The sequence below is a fragment of the Colletotrichum graminicola genome (assembly GCF_000149035.1).
Source record: "Colletotrichum graminicola M1.001 genomic scaffold supercont1.25, whole genome shotgun sequence".
Classification (NCBI taxonomy): Eukaryota; Fungi; Ascomycota; class Sordariomycetes; order Glomerellales; family Glomerellaceae; genus Colletotrichum; species Colletotrichum graminicola.
In genome coordinates this window covers 412,269-427,906 of record NW_007361029.1, presented here as the reverse complement: position 1 = coordinate 427,906, position 15,638 = coordinate 412,269, and the positions used below count along the sequence as shown (strand labels likewise).

The following is a 15,638-nucleotide window of genomic DNA, read 5'->3' as shown; positions in this document are numbered from 1 at the left end:
TGTATTTACTTATTTAATTACAACGTCGCCGTGAGAACACATGGGGGGCATATTCTGTACCTAGTCATATCGTCGTGTTCGTTCCCTGCCCAGCCAGCTGGGCAATCCGTCATCAGTCATCCGTCATCCGTTGTTGATCACATTTGTTTTTTCTCGCAAGGGGGGGGGTCACCCTCGCCGCTTGGGCCCTCTTGGGCGTCAAGCCACGCAAGCGAGGGGGGGGGGATGATGTCCAACGACTGCTGATGCGAGTGTGCGCCGCGCCGGGTTCTTTCGGCGACGCCGAGGGAGGGCGAGGGGGGCCTGCGTCGGGAGCCGCGCTAGTAAAATGTCTCGGGCAGGGCCGCACAGGCGCGCCGGTTGTTGCTCGTGAGGCGAGGCGTTCGCCGGTCCTCCCCTGTCCCTTGCCGGAGATGCCTTCCACTAATGTGTGTATCCTTCATCATGGTCATTGTCATCATCATTATCATTATCAAAACCCAGCAGGGGAGAGCGTTCCTCGGTCCTCTCAGCCCGCCAGAAGAACGGCGGCCAGGCCGGCGACGAGCGCCCATGTCCCCGTCCGCCGACCCGGGGAGGAGGACCCGCCGGCGTCGGCGGCGGCGTTGTTGGCGGGCGCGACCATGATGGGCCTGTGCCAGCCGCAGTGGACCGAGGCCTCCTGCGTCACGCAGGAGTAGTAGGTCGTCTGGTAGTACCCCATCTCGGCGAGGTTCGGCTCCGGGCGCGGGGTGACGCCGGGGGCGGCCGGGAGGAGGGAGGCGTAGTCGCGGGGGCCGGAGTCCGCGGGCGTCTCGACGGCGGCCGCTGCGGCGGCGATGGCGACGGCGGAAACGGCGAGGGAGGCGGAGGCGGAGGCGGAGGCGGGGGTCGGCGTGACGGCGGGGTCTTGCGGGGGCCTGCGGTGGAACCGGGCCGGACCTAGACGCAGGGGTCTGCGGGAGGCGGCGTCGGCGCAGGGCACGGTGGAGTTCGCGGCGGGGGACGAGGAGTTGGTCGAGGGGCGGCCTTGGCGGGGCAGGGTCGAGTAGATCGGGGACGGGGCCGGGGCGGGGCCCGTGGAGGCGGCCTCGGTCGGGAGGAAGGGCTCGGCTGGCGGCCGCAGGAACGGCGAGGCGGGCGAGTCTGGCGGACTCGTGGGGGCGGGCGGCGGAGATGTCGGTGTGGCTGGCGTCGCCGGGAGGGCGGCGGCCGAGGAGGCGAAGAGGATGAGGAGGAAGGAGAAGGGGTGGCGCATGTTGGCTCGCGGTTTGTTTTTGGCGACGGGCGTTGATGGATGGGAGGAAGCCGGGTTCGGTAAGACGATGTTTATGAACTGGTAGCTGAGTAGTGAGACCGGCTCTCGAGAGGTGTTTCTCAGTGTGTCAAATTTGTCACAGAGACCTTGTGCGAATGGAAGAGAGGCGGGGAGTAACTGAATGGAATCGAATAGTGCAAGAGACCGGGCAAAGGAGGGGAGACTATGACACGGCCAGCGTCATCGACGTCGACGAAGAAAAAGGAGAGCGAGGAAACAAGGAGGGAGAGAGAGTCAAGTGCGTGGCAGGACCGGCCGGGCATATGTCTGTTTTTTTATCTTCTTTTTTCTTTTCTCTCGTCATCCCGGCAGCCCCAGCCATCTAGAACCACCTCGGAATGCTACTCGGTACTGACGCGAAAAAGGGTTGACTTGGTGGTGTATGGTGGATGGCTATTCAGCTCCCCCCACCGGCGTGGCATGCCATGCAGGAGGAGGAGTCACGGTGGATGACTAGGACGTGTGTTTGTTTCCCAGCGCATCACAACGCGGGAGAGGGGGGGGGGGAGAAATCGCGTTTCCACAAGTTCGAAGCCCAGCAGCCCAAGCCGCAGGGAAGAAGTCAGGTTTCGTTTTGTTTGGTCGTTGCAAGGGGGGTGGAAGGGGGAGGAATGGCTTTGGGAAGAGTCACGCAGCTGGGGAGAGCTGTGGGTTTTTTTGGGGGGTGTTTGGTGATGGTGCAGGTGCTTGGAGACGATTGGGTCAGAAGAGTCGCGTGTTTAGGTGTTCGCTGGCGCTGTAACTGTTCAAGGGGGGGCTCTTCATTGGGGGTCAAAGGCGGGAATTGGAGACGCTTTAATGCAAACTGGGATGCACCGTATTTCTTTATCGACAGTCGAGGACGAACCGGTTATTCATCCAAGCTAATCAGCCTACCTCACATCGATAACCTGCATGTCATGTCTCGCGCCGGTGCCCGGAGGACCACGGGTCCGCTGACCGTGTGCCGCACGAGCCCTCCGCCTCTCCGACCAATCCGGCCCCACCGGCTCCGGACAGACGGGACGCTGTAGCGCCGCGCACGCGGTCCGCGACGACGCATGTCATCGGCGGCGAACCCCCGGCCAGCTGCCTCGGTGGTAGGAAAGCTTCCGCCTCCGAGCGGTCGGGCGGCCGTTTGAACGAGGATCTTGGCCGCGACGCGCTGCTCGAAGTGCAGGCCCCCCTGGGTCATCCGGGGCCCCGGACATCAGTCGCTGGAATAAACTCGCTCGGGTGGGTGGATCTTGTTGTCCATCGGTAAATTCGTCATTCGCCCGGTGGCCTCCGCGAACCGGCGGGGTGACTCAATTTGTTCCTTGTTGCTCTTACCCAAGAAACACGGGAGTACGGGTTAAGATCAAAACCAAGGAACTCTTGAAACACAAAACCCCATTACCCTCTTAAATGTCGGAAGCGCATTGCTCTGACCGACTCGTCAGTGCTTCAACGCCCCGTTCATCTTTGGGAAGATGGCCGACACCCGCTTTGCGCGCCGCCGCATGTCGCGTGTCACCAGGTTGCAGTGCGAGGTGGTTCTTGTCTATCCGACGTAACCCGGAACCCGAGCCCCCATGTCCGCGGTCACTTGCCTCTTACCCATAACGCTGGTGAGGAGCTGTAACGTCGGTTTCACCCCCGTGACTAATACGAAAGTTCCATCATGGCTGTGCTCACACTGTGGGGCCGAGGTTTGCTGTGTATGTATGTAGCGCGATGTGCAAGACTATGGAAGAACCCAATTCATACGACGGCCCCATGATGAATCACATTCACTCATGGAGGCCCTCGGCTATACCCTCGATTTCCGTGGATACGATGGACCCTTCAGGATTATCTTCTGAAGCCGAGCCGTCTGCAATCGACGAGCTGCAATCGGCCCTAGGCTCGATTCTCATCGCCGAAGAAGACAGGTCCACCAAGCCCTGGACCTCGTCACCCGCATGTGTTCCGTTCCCCGATGGCAAAGGAACCGTTCCCGCCATCTTCGCCTGTCCCCGCGAGGTCCGTGACAGGATCTACTATTATTACCTCTATCGCGAAAACCAAGCCTACTACAGCCGCGGCGCGTCGGCGCGATGGCCCTTCCTCGCCAGCGAAGACGTCGTGTCGCTGTTCCAGACGTGCCAAAAAGTCTACCGAGAGGCCGTGGAAGTCTTCCACCGCTACAACCAGGTCGAAATCGGCTCCGAGCCGCGGCTCGAGGCGGGTCCCGTAAAGGTGCTTGACAGGTTCCCGGCCGCGCACGCGCAGGCGTTGCAGATGTGCTGCAGGCAGTACGGCGAATACGGCGCGCTGTACGTCAGACACGGCCCCTTGAAGCACCACGCCGGCGAGCTGTGGCACATGGTCATCCGTGACGCGTACCTGTTCAAGTCCCGCTTCCCCAAGCTGCGACGTTTCACGGCCATCCTGAACGTGCGCCCGAGGTACTTCGAAGAGCAGGAGGGGATGGTGTTGGACGGCAAGACCGAGGAAGAGAAGGTACGGATCTGGATGGAGTGGGTGAGGTTCTCGACCGGCAAGATGAGGGCCTTGCCGCCCCTGTGGATGAAGATCCGGCTCGCGCTCGGGCCGCTCCAGGGCGACAGGCAGCCGCACCAAGACTCGCTGAACGAAGCACAAGTCAGGTTCGCAGAGGAACTCGCGGCGGAGGAGGGGGTGGACGATCTGGATGCGCTGGGCGGCACGTGGGCGGAGGAGACGGGCAGCGAGAGGGCGAAACTCGCGGAGAAGAGGCGGACTGATAAGGGAATGGGATCGGATGTAGGTCAGCCGGGGCGAATGGGAGCATCCTCGGCCGGTCACGTATAATCGCAGTTGGTCATCATGTCCACCGGAAAGGGAAAAGGTGAGAAGACACACTAGTTCGCAGAGCTCGTCGGCGATAATTAGACGTACCTCTAACACCTACCCGCGGGTGATTCAAAATGGCAACGGCCCATAACATACAAGGACAGAATTGAGGCTCGATATCCAGAGTTTCTTTTTCTGCTTGTTATTATGGTATGTCTTGTCTCTGACACAATCTGCACTCGATGCTTGAGAATCAGTCAATTCTGCTACAGGCTATAATTGTGTAGGAAGGCACGTATTCACAACTCACCGCAGAGTTGTAGAAGCTGATCCCGAACAAGTGATATAGCCGTCCACATGGAAATCTCAGCAACCTTTCCAAAGTCCCGTCGGCCGTGGTAGTGCTTCTTTCACGGCGCATTCCCTCCAGTCATTTTGCCGCCCGGATCACCGCGGAAGTAGAAACTGGTTGTTATGAATATGTCTCTCTCTCGCAGGCCTCGTAAGGGCTAGGACTCACCGAGAGATACAAGGGCTAAGCTTTCTTCCCCGGCTTGTTCGTCCGAGAAATTGGAGAAGCAGCTTGTCAGTGCGCGGGAAACCCGCGTGTGGCAATGCACACCCACGAGATTCGGATCATGATCGTTTTCCGCGATGGTACGGTGAAGGGACCACTGACCAGGCACGTTCCTGACTGACACTGAGTTATAAGCAGCTAATAGCTTAATCATGTATAAAAAGCCGCCTTGGTAGCTTAGACTAGTTGTTTGTTTAGGCAACACTCTCCCAATTATTATTACATCATGGTCATAATCGTACTGCAGACAACGGCACTCGAGCGAACCAATTACTGATCACAGAGCATGCAGTTACATGTATGTTGCTTACAGTCCGTCATGGGCAGTTTTCCCCCGCCTCCTTAAACGTCATCTCATGTGTCTCACATGAGCACCGCCAAGATGCACATATACGGCATGGCCCGAGCTGCAAGGGGGAGGGGATGGCATCCAAGTCAACTTCTCGACACATGCTGTCAGGTTTTCCAGCTTGGCCAAGCAACGTCAACCTGATCATCATTTGACCACCATGATCGGCCCCTGTCGATGATCTCGTCCAATGGCCACATGCCCTCCCACTGTTTCTTTGGATGTCCTTCCAAAAGAAATACTCATCTTGATACTTGCCGAACTACCCGACGTCAGGGCTCTGTATCAACTCATTCGGGCTTCGCCTGCCGCTTGCCGCCTCTACACAGCAGTCGGCGCCGAGGTACTGGAGAGAGTCCTTGCCCGGTCTGTGCCTGCGCAGATCCATCAACTCATCCGGCTCGTGGGGGTCATACGCACGTCAACACTGAGCAGTCCAATAGCGCCTTCCTTCCAAGCTTTCCTGGGCCAGTACATCCGTCCTGCAGCGGATGACAAGGAGTATTTCCCGTTGTCTCCGCCTCTCAGCCAGATATGCAGCGGTGAGAAGGAGCTTGGGGCCGTCAGGAAATTGCTCTTGATCGTCCGGCGCATAGCTTGCCTGACCTCGCTTTGCATTGCCAGCTACCGCGAAAGATGCCTCTCGATAACGCCATCTCACAAAACCGAGCGGGAAGGCTCGTCCTACGGGATTGCATCGAAGCCCTGGGAGGAACGTTCCGACGGCACGCCTTACCGGCCCCGAGACGTGGGCCCGCCAGCATGGATCGAAGAGCAACGTGTGGTGCGCGGGCTCTGGAGGCTTCAGGTGTTTCACGAGTTGAAAACAGCGTTATCCGAAGATGGCACTGGGTGGTCCGAACGAGACAAGCGGGAGGCCGCTGACATGACACTTGAAGACCTCTTCAATGGCTGGGGTCCACAGCTAGAGGAGGTCCTCACCGTGGTGGATTTCGTGCGCGAATACACAATCAAACCAGAAGAACGCCTTGCCGTTCAAGGCTGCGACGTGAGGCTTCCGGACCCGCAAACAGACAACGGTTCGGCCCCTTCGTGGCCAGTATTATGCCAGGCGCCCCCGATGGACGCCTGGCCGGGCTGGACCAGGCGGTTGAACGCGCCGCCGACGGCATGGGCGTTTTTCGTCCATCTCCGCACCAACCCGCGCTCTCCTATACGCGGTGTCGAATTCTGGCCGTTTCGGAAATTGGGCCTCGCGATATGGGGGCGGGAAAAGCTGGCGAAGCTGGAGCTGACGAACCCGGCCGGAGTGGCTGGGAGCAAAGGGCCGTTGGGGAGCCGGGAAGACGTAGAGTTCACTTGGCGAAGTCTTCTTCCGAACGACTACCTGGTCCGTCTTGAACAAAGGTTGGAGGAAGATTGGCAGGACTCTAGAGACGAGGAGTAGCTAGTATTCTCTTCTTGTCAGTATGCATAGCAAGCAACCTGTCAAATGTGTCTCAACAGACTCCACCGCTGCAATATATCAGGCAATTGGCCAGATTTCAGATCATGATGCCGACATAAGGTTGTCATAGACAATACAGTTAACCATCTAGACTTGCAAGCCAGCTCAATCATCAGGTGCCTACGCTTGTATACCTGCATCGCCCGTTCAACCAAGGCAGGTGCTTGGTGTAACTTGTTTGCATTCGCGCGTCGAACTGTTTGTCTGGAGACATTGGGAATTTCTGCCGAGATTGCACTTCCGGGATCCCGGAGCGGCCGTGCGCGAACCGGAGCTGAAGGCCCCCCCCCCCCCCCCCCGCGGCCGGGACTACATACGGAGAGCGGCGTCCGCCCGCATTGCAAAGTCGGGTGGGTGATTTAATAATGAGCCGTCGCCCGAAAGCCGGAGGGCATGATGGGCTAGATGCTGGCTAGCGCATGTGTCTTCATGCAGCGACGGCGTTGGGTTAGATTACCTGCCAGATCCAAGTGATACACCCACTGCACACACCCAGGTAAATCCCACGACGCAATCAACTCACCATAAATAAGCCTGACGTGGGTGTGTCCATCATGTTTTCAACCAAGCGAAAGGCTCGGGTCTCCGAGGGATCCGAGTCCAGCGAAACTCTGCTAATCAGTCCGACCCTCCATCAGCACCAAAAGAAAAAAAAAAAAGAAAAAAAAAAGACAGTGCAGCCGAGGCCCAGAGTGACGTGAGATGCATTGTCCATCCATTCATTCCCCGAGAGAAAATTCCAAATGAGCGAATGTTCAAGGGGTGAGCCGAGGCCCAGCACACACTCACACACTCACATACACACCAAGACAGGCCCGTCCAGGTACCACGACACCAAGACCACGGCACCATCCCACACACCGTCACTTGCACCCAAAGCCTCAATATTGAACCCAGTCCAGGGAGTGGGGGTGCCATATCTTGCTGTGATAAGGCTGCGAATGCGCCAATTACCCCCTTACCCAGAACGGACCGAACGACCGACCGGGTGGGTGGGTGGATAAGGACACTCGCGCCGCCGCGCATTGCGAACCGTCGGTCCGCGTTCTCGCCGGATTTTAAATAAATCCAGAACCCCCCCCCCCCCCCCCCCCCAATGTCACCCTCTCCCTCCCTCCTTGCTCAATGCTCCAGCACGCTCTGGTGTCACCTCCGCTCCCTACCACTCTGGGCCTTCGTCCTCGTCGTCCTGCTCCTCGGCGCCGTCCGCCAGCGCGTGCTCCCTTCTCGTCGTCCTCCTCCACCTCCTCCTCCCCGACGGCCCGCCACCGCCGCCGTCGCCGACAAGACGAGGAGATCCCCCAGCCCGCCTTCCCTCACGTCGTCCTGAATTAAAAGGCAGACAGACATAAGAATCCATCGCAACCCGGGCCTGACCTCGACAACCCTCGCAATGGCGTCCGCAATCGCAAAGGCGACCCGCACCGAGGCCGACTTGGACCGCGTCCCCGTCCGCGTCGTGCGCTTCGTCCGCCTCGCCACCGCCGGCGGTCTGGCCTACGCCGCCTACCGCATCCACTGGCGCGTCCTCCTCGCCAACTTCTTCACCGGCCCCGGCCGCATCAGCCGCATCCTCATGCTCTTCTTCGCCCTGCTGAACCTCAAGAACATGCCCTTTGTCTGGACCGTACGTTCTTCCCCACCCCCCGAGAAGCTTGGATGAGAAAAGAAGAGAGAGAGAGAGAGAGAGAAAGGGCATCCCCGAACTGACGAAACGTCCATATCCACAGTACCGCGTGTGGTCCGCCATCATCTACCACCTCTTCATCCGCAAGTCCCCCCGCCTCGGCCCGCGCTCCCTCTTCCGCCCCATGATCAGCCAGTCGCACGCGCCCATCACCGAGATCGACTACAACATCCACAAGTCCAACTCGACCTACTTCGCCGACCTCGACGTCTCCCGCACCCACCTGTGCACCTACCTCCTCCGCCCCGGCTTCCGCCGCCTCGCCCACAACGCCACCACCGGCCTAGATGCCCGACTCGCCAATCTACTAAAAGAGCTGCAGCTTGGCTGACGAGTTTCTACTCCATTGATCGGACGAACTTGGCTGTGTTGTGCCCTTCCCACTTAAAAGCGTTCAGTTTCCGACCACGATCAAGTTCGGTCAGCCAGGGCATATTGTCATGTCCAAAGCCATTGGGCACGAATCTCGAGACCGAACGTCCCCAAACCGAATGACTTGCGCCAAACATCCTACCGGCCATCTCGCGCACTCAAGTAATTATGCGTCCCTCCGCTAAAGTAGGATGAATTCTCGTACCAAATCCCGGATTAAGTTGGATTCGTAACTCCAGGCTTAGGTTCAATAGTGGAAAGCAGAGGGGGGCAAAGAGGCTCTCTGGCCGTTACTCTTTCCCACTCTGGCCCCATCATCGCCTTCTCGCCATCTCAGGAATAGTTTTGCTGGTTCTCTCCTACAATTCGTGAAGTCGTTGTTAACGGGCCTCGGGCAGGCCCGCCCGCGGGCCCCTCGGCATCATGCTCGGCGCCGTCCACTGCTCCTTCCGCCGCGAGATCACCGCCTACGCCCCCTACGAGATGTGGTCCCGCGTCCTCTCCTGGGACCGCAAGTGGCTCTACATCGTCACCCACTTCGTCCCCAAGGGCACAGCCCGCCCGACCGAGTGGCTCGACCCCAAGTTCGGCACCGCCCGCGTGCGCCGCGGCCCCGGCGCCCCCGGCACCACCGACAGCAAGGAGTGGGAGAAGAAGATCTACGCCACCGGCGTGAGCAAGTACGTCTTCAAGATCGGCCGCCTCACCGTCCACCCGGCCGTCGCCCTCGAGGAGAGCGAGCTGCTGCCCCACCGCCCCGACGGCGGCTGGCAGGGCGGCCCCAACGGCGTCGGCGACGAGGACCTCGACCTGAGCGACGTCGCCGACGACGGCGCCTGGGACTGGAGGATGGTCGAGAAGAGGCGCCGCGAGGGCATGAAGTACGCCGCCCGCTTCGCCAGCATGGACGACCTGCACGGCTGGCTCGACGGCGCCGACGGCGGCGACGGGAGCGCGCTGGCCAAGTTTGGCGGCTGATCCATCGCCGTGTCGTGTGGTGAAGGCGAAGGGGGGGAGGGGGCAGGGCGAGGGACGATTGATACCCGATAGAAATTTTTGTCCCTGGAATATTAGATAGACTAGGTTTGGGCCGTACAAGGACCTGGCCAAGGCCAGGCGAGGGCAAGGCACACATTGCATGTGGGAGGGCCATGGTTATTTTGTTTTCTTAACGGGCTGTTCGCTACACCTGCCGATAGAGCTAGACGTGCGCGCGCATCGATTATACATGAATTGCATTATCAAATACACACTTGGTTATTTCTTTTATTTGTTCCCCTTTGCCTGATGAACTCCGCAACACCCCTTACCGTGACGACCTCGACGAATATGGTTGAATGAAGGAAACAGGCTGTACAAAATCTCGAATGACGCATTACAAATAGGGCTTCAAAGGGCGGCAACGATAGCGGCGGCGGCGGCGGCCATGGCACCGACCCAGCCAGCAGCCTGCACCTTGTCAGCGGCGGCGGGCGGCGTGGCCGACGTGGCCCCGGCTGCCGTCGGGCTACTGGCGTCAGCGGCGGCGGCGACGGTGGTCTGGCCGATTTGAGCGCAAATCTGAGGTGTGATCCGGAAGACCGCTGTTGGTTACACACGTTAGTTGGATGATCGGGCCTCCCCGAGGTGGCAAACGTACTGGCTTGGTCTGCAGTGCTGCAACCGGATGTGGCGAGGCAGGAGACGACTTTGGGGGTCAGCTCCGAAATCTTCCCGCACGAACAGGCAAAGTTTGTAATGTCGCATCCGACCGCAGTTGATTGGTCGCTGATACAAGTGACGGCGCAGGTAGGGATCTGGTCGACAAGCTGGTTAACCGTGTCGGCAGCGACGATGGCGGCGAGCAGGGAAATGATGGCGGTGTACTTCATCTTGGCAAGTATTGACGAGTCAGTTTGGGCCTCGGAATCTGGGAAATAGTGGTCGGGAATGGTTTGATAGATGCTGCGATGAGACTTTGAGTGGAGCGTGAGGTGTAGATGTTGTAGCAGAGCACGTCTTTATCATCTACAAGCCAGTCAGCCGAGGAGGGGTCATGGTGATCTTATAGACAAGACCATCTTCGAGTCCGTTAAGCCGCAGTCTAAGCAGCAAATGAACGCCGGAATGGACGCGTCCAGCCAAGTCGTCTACCTACTCAAAGCTTCCCAACACAGTCAAGATGCGGTCAACGCCAGCCTTCCGTAGATATCTTGCATCCCGGATTAGGTTAAGACGGTTTCTCGGGTCGACGCCCGTGCAATCCATTTCAACTCGTCTCTGGCGGCTTGTCGACTATTGGCTTAATGCTGCCACGGCGTCCTGAGCATGAGGCACCTGCCATCTAGTAGGATGGGCTGCTTAGACTGGCTCGGTAGTTTTCCTCCGTTGCTTCTCTAATATTATGTAGCAGTCCGAGGCGCAAAGTTCCAGCTAGCCGAGGCTCGATAGCACAAAGACGGCTCGGCCTGGTCCTAGGTCAGTTAGTACCTAGCATCCATTTCCCACCCTTGGGTCAAACCCGACCCTCCGCAAACGTCCGCTTGGCGCATGTCGAAGAACAACGAACAGCCTTTGCAAAGCGGAATGGCTGAATGGCTGTGCGAGGGTGATTTTTTTTTGTTTCTCCGAGGAAGTCTAGACTATAGAGAAGAACGCGTCTCCCGACAACCGTTGTGCCTTGGATTTGGCAGACATGTCGTTAACCATCTGCCATCTCAGCCTGTGGTTTGAGAAAATTTGGCGTAGGGAAGGTCGATTAAGCTCATCCGGCATCATGTAAGCTGCCTGCAGGCCCCTGTCAACAATGCAGATCAGAAGGATGGTCGAGATACCTGGCCAATCATATTCACCCTTTCCCCGGCGGACGGGTCACAGTGGCAACATACACCTGCATTAGCCGTCATTCACCATCTCACATATACCCTTAACTTGATGGTGCGATGATAGGGGCTCCTGTGGGACTTGCTTTATCGAACTGCTGTCTAGTTGCCACTGGGTCGAGGATAGATGTAATGCAGACAGGCCTACCGCGAACTTATTCTAGACCTATGCTGTCGAATATGTTGCCCGTAGGAGATTGCCACCTCACATTTTTGTCGTTAACTCATAGGTTTTGGCTGCCTTCCCCGATCCGCTCGCTTGGGATTTCAAGTGTGAGGGCAGACTGTAACCATCAAGAGTGGCATCACCGCTTTCTTCGGTGTTTTCTCTCTGAGCGTGAATGTTGGCACGCCACTGTCGCTCGCTAAGTAAAACGCGGGATCCATCCATGCGAATCGCATTGGAAAACGTGATATGGTCTACCTGTGTGGGAAACAACAGTCTCAGAAAGCACCTCGCCGAAACGAAGACGGCCCTTGAGCGTTCCCGACGTGATCTGCAAGCGTGGCTTTGTCAATTCCAAGCAGTATCCAGGCTTCATTGTGCCCTCGCCGAGGGAGCCGGAGCTAAATGTCCAGGGCTTCAGCGGCAGGTGAAAGCAATGGCGGACTTGGCATAGATACGGAATGGTCGGTTGTCATATTGTACCTATGAGCGGAAAGGAATGCAAACGGGAAGTCGGAGACAACCGAGAGCAATTCATCAAACACGAGGCAGTGATTCGACATCACGTGGTGTGATTGGCTCTGGCATGGTGGTCACATTGCCAAGGCGCGTCTTCCCGGATCAGTTGTTCTAGCAGGATTCTCGGATCTCTCAGATAACTGCATGTTCCGCTGGTGTTGGAGCTCGAATGAGTGGCCGACGCCGGAGGTGGATTATAGCTCTGCTGCTTTGGCGAATATATCAGTCTCTACCAAGACCAAGAAACGGATCGGAAGAACCAGTTGAGATGGCATGTTGCCATGAATGTTTGTTCAGCCGGTGCTCTAGTGCAAGTCGGAGTAGAGGCTGCACATTGACGATAGGGTCCAACGTTGGCGGCGCAGATGGCATTTATTCTTGACAGACATTCCGGCGTATTCAATTGGTTGATATCACTGACGGCGCCGCCGCTGCTTTCGTCTGCTGTCTAAAAGGGCTGAAAAGTCAATGTGATGATGGACGGGAGTCGAGAGACGGGAGGCGCAGTTGTCTAGGTTTCTCGGAGCCCTGAACCAATCGTAGACGACGCGTTTTTGCCATTGAGTGCAGGACGGGCGCAGATTCGGAATTATAGAACAGCTGTGAGCGAGTTGAAGGTCGACATCATGATGAAGATGCTTGAGAAGGAAGTGGAAACTAGGTAGGGAAAATGGAAATCGGGTGAGGACCCATGACGGTCAGAATTGCTGCTTGGTAACGGGATGAAAATAGAAAGACCCACCCACAGTGCATACTGTGCAAAGATAGACAGATGCTACGGTGCATCGCTGCCCCTCCATGTGTACCTAGGTAGGTGTAGGCAAGTACCTGCCTACGCTACACCGCGGGGCATTGGTTCCTTGCTTGGACAAAGTCAGCTTCCCCCAACGCGATAAAGAACCCTCCCGCTCACTCAACCAAACCCCAGCGCTGCCAAACATGACGGAACAGCCGGTATCAGTTCTCTTCGTTTGCCTCGGCAACATCTGCCGCTCGACCATGGCCGAGGGCGTGTTCCGCAACATTGCGCAGAAGCCGCCGTACAAGGGCCTCATCGCCAAGGTGGATTCTTGCGGTACAGGTACGGGCGAAATACGTCATGGAATCAAGTCTCGGTATCTCTTGTTGCGCAGCCGGCTGACACGAGAACGACGGGACAAACAGCCGCCTATCACGTCGGCGACCCCCCAGACTCCCGGACGATGGCGACGCTTGAAGACCACGGTATCACGGATTACCGCCATGCCGGTCGCAAGGTACGACGGCTGTTTCTCCTCGAACCTTGGGCGCGCTACCCCTCCCGCCCCGAGCGCGTCGGCCGAGGAGCCACGTAACGAACAGTAAGCTGACGCGAGTCTCTGTGACGGGCAGGTGTCGCCATCCGATTTCAACAAGTTCGACTACATTTTCGCCATGGACCGATCAAACCTGCGAGACCTCCAGAACCTCCAGCAGCGCGGCAACCCGGACTCAAAGGCCAAGGTGATGCTGTTTGGCGAATTCTCGGGGGGCCGGAGGCCGGAAGTAGTAGAAGATCCGTACTATGGCGGCGACGAGGGCTTCTCCAAGGCCTACGAGCAGTGCACGCGGTTTTCCGGCAACTTCCTGAAACACATCTTCCCCCACATCGACCCCAAGGTATAAGGCGCACGGCGATTCACTCTCAAGGGGCACCGACAAGCGCCGGAGAGCAAAGGTAAGCAGCTCGCACGTGATTAGTCATGGAGAGGCAAGGCAGTTGGAAGGCGGCATGGATATTGCATTGCAATATGGACATATTCCGCCGTTGCAGAAGAAGAAAAGGCCGACGATAACCACGTCTACGGTACGGCGCAGAGCGAGGGCAGGGGAAGGAAAGGGCCACTATAGAAAGGGGGAGAGAGAGAGAGAGAGAGAAGAAGAAGAAGGAAAAAAAAAAAAAGAGAACCCCGACACAACCAGCTGCATTGGTGAAGTGATTATCCGGCAGACAGACAGACAGACAGACGGGCATTGGGAGAGGCATATTAGCGTGTCTTGTTGATTCCACAAATGCAATTTGCATATAAAGGGTTTGATTTCTCAAACCGTCCCCGTTCGCGGCCAATGAATGAGGTACTCTTGGCATCACAGAGGCACAGTATGTCGGAATCGACGATAAGACGAATGGAAAGGAGGCAGTCTCCAGCCCTATACGCTGCAGACACATGGGAGGAAGGATAACGTAGGTAGGTCGTGACCATGATGGCCCAGCCTACCAGTAGTGCCGTCACGGTTGTGCCGGCTTACGCCGAGCTGGATCACGTCAGGCGTCCAACACTTGGAGCGACGCTTCGTGCTGACGGCAGGCAGCGTCATCTTTAAGGGCTGTTATGGTGTCGGCTTTTCGCGAACGAGGGGGTCTTGCTCTTGGGAAACACCGGAAGCCGATATGTCTCGTTGGCTGAGGCGATATGTTCACTGCGAATATACATAGCATGCAGGTATGCAGGTAGGTAGGTAGTAAGTAGGGTACCTACCTACGGTACCTAGGCAATCTCGGTGTTTCTCACGCTGACAAGGCGAATCCCTCGGCGAGAGTGTGCGGCTGAGATGGCTGACAGCGATCTACCCGCACTAGTAGTATGAAACCAGTACGGGTACCAACCGTTACGGAGTAGGTATCCGTACTGCACTATGCAAAACCTTTCTTCAGGTCCGGGGTTTGGTCTCGAGAGATTTTCACCGCATATCCCAGCCGGCCGGGGTCACTCGCCGAGGGGAAGGGGGGAAACATTGAAACCCAAACCCTCGGCCCCAGCAATGAGTCCTGTTTCTTCTCAGCATCCTCTAGGGTCGACCCATAGGCAACTAACTGACTCTCACTGGAATTGCCATATAGGTAGTTTACTTGTAACTAACACACTTGTCTGGTCTTGGTATTTGCCCACGATCTCTCTCTCTCTCTCTCTCTCTCTCTCTCTCTCTCTCTCTCTCTCTCTCTCTCTCTCTCTCTCTCTCTCTCTCTCTCTCTCTCTCTCTCTCCCTCTCTCCCTCTTTCACACACACCAAGGATGAATTTTTGTTTTTTGTCGCGCGGTTGCAGAGCTGCAGTCCCAATCACGGTGCTCAGCGGTTACCGGCCCCGAGGCAAATGGTTCAGAAACAGGCCAATGACAAGCGTCAGAGAGCCCATGTCAGCAAATCAGGAGTGGTACCGGGGGTGATGTGCGGGTCGCTCCCGCCAAGTCGCTTCCGGCTTAACGTCAGCAAACCTGCACCTTGTACCCTGTACTTTTGGAGTACGGTATCTCCTCCTAGCAGCTGGAGCATCGACTCGGAGACAGCTGAGCTTCTTGCTTGCTTACTTGCTCGGTAGCTATCTCCAATGCTGCTGTGGCATGAATAGGGAGGGGCCTTTGCCAGTACCAAGATAGAGAGAGAGAGAGAGCTCTAGTATTGGCACGCACGGTACGATTAACAAGACGTGGCGGAATCGCAGGAACATTGTATTGCATCCTCCGTTCTAATCCCGGGTCCCATCCAATCCAAACGACGACAGTCCACTTTGGTCAAAGTATGACAGGACAGCTGCCCCTCCTTTCTCCA

The 15,638-nt window shown here is 57.4% G+C and overlaps 6 protein-coding genes across 6 annotated transcripts; 5 read left to right on the top strand and 1 right to left on the bottom strand.

The window, feature by feature from the left end:
• Positions 1-3,094: 3,094 nt before the first annotated feature.
• On the top strand, positions 3,095-4,090 carry GLRG_06609 (uncharacterized protein; the record flags this gene model as incomplete). The annotated part of the gene is made up of 1 exon (XM_008097294.1): positions 3,095-4,090. One exon carries the CDS (start codon positions 3,095-3,097, stop codon positions 4,088-4,090), a length of 996 nt encoding a protein of 331 aa, XP_008095485.1.
• Positions 4,091-5,188: 1,098 nt separating this feature from the next.
• GLRG_06608 (uncharacterized protein) lies at positions 5,189-6,406 on the top strand (the record flags this gene model as incomplete). Its single annotated transcript, XM_008097293.1, has 1 exon — positions 5,189-6,406. One exon carries the CDS (start codon positions 5,189-5,191, stop codon positions 6,404-6,406), a length of 1,218 nt encoding a protein of 405 aa, XP_008095484.1.
• Positions 6,407-7,859: 1,453 nt separating this feature from the next.
• Positions 7,860-8,484, top strand: GLRG_06607 (capsule polysaccharide biosynthesis protein; the record flags this gene model as incomplete). Its single annotated transcript, XM_008097292.1, has 2 exons — positions 7,860-8,093; positions 8,197-8,484. The coding sequence occupies 2 exons, from the start codon at positions 7,860-7,862 to the stop codon at positions 8,482-8,484; spliced, it is 522 nt and encodes a 173-aa protein (XP_008095483.1).
• A 464-nt stretch (positions 8,485-8,948) lies between these two features.
• Positions 8,949-9,503, top strand: GLRG_06606 (capsule polysaccharide biosynthesis protein; the record flags this gene model as incomplete). The annotated part of the gene is made up of 1 exon (XM_008097291.1): positions 8,949-9,503. One exon carries the CDS (start codon positions 8,949-8,951, stop codon positions 9,501-9,503), a length of 555 nt encoding a protein of 184 aa, XP_008095482.1.
• A 411-nt stretch (positions 9,504-9,914) lies between these two features.
• On the bottom strand, positions 9,915-10,396 carry GLRG_06605 (uncharacterized protein; the record flags this gene model as incomplete). The annotated part of the gene is made up of 2 exons (XM_008097290.1): positions 9,915-10,108; positions 10,165-10,396. 2 exons carry the CDS (start codon positions 10,394-10,396, stop codon positions 9,915-9,917), a joined length of 426 nt encoding a protein of 141 aa, XP_008095481.1.
• Positions 10,397-13,010: 2,614 nt separating this feature from the next.
• On the top strand, positions 13,011-13,715 carry GLRG_06604 (phosphotyrosine protein phosphatase; the record flags this gene model as incomplete). The annotated part of the gene is made up of 3 exons (XM_008097289.1): positions 13,011-13,152; positions 13,236-13,327; positions 13,443-13,715. The coding sequence occupies 3 exons, from the start codon at positions 13,011-13,013 to the stop codon at positions 13,713-13,715; spliced, it is 507 nt and encodes a 168-aa protein (XP_008095480.1).
• Between the last annotated feature and the right edge of the window lie 1,923 nt (positions 13,716-15,638).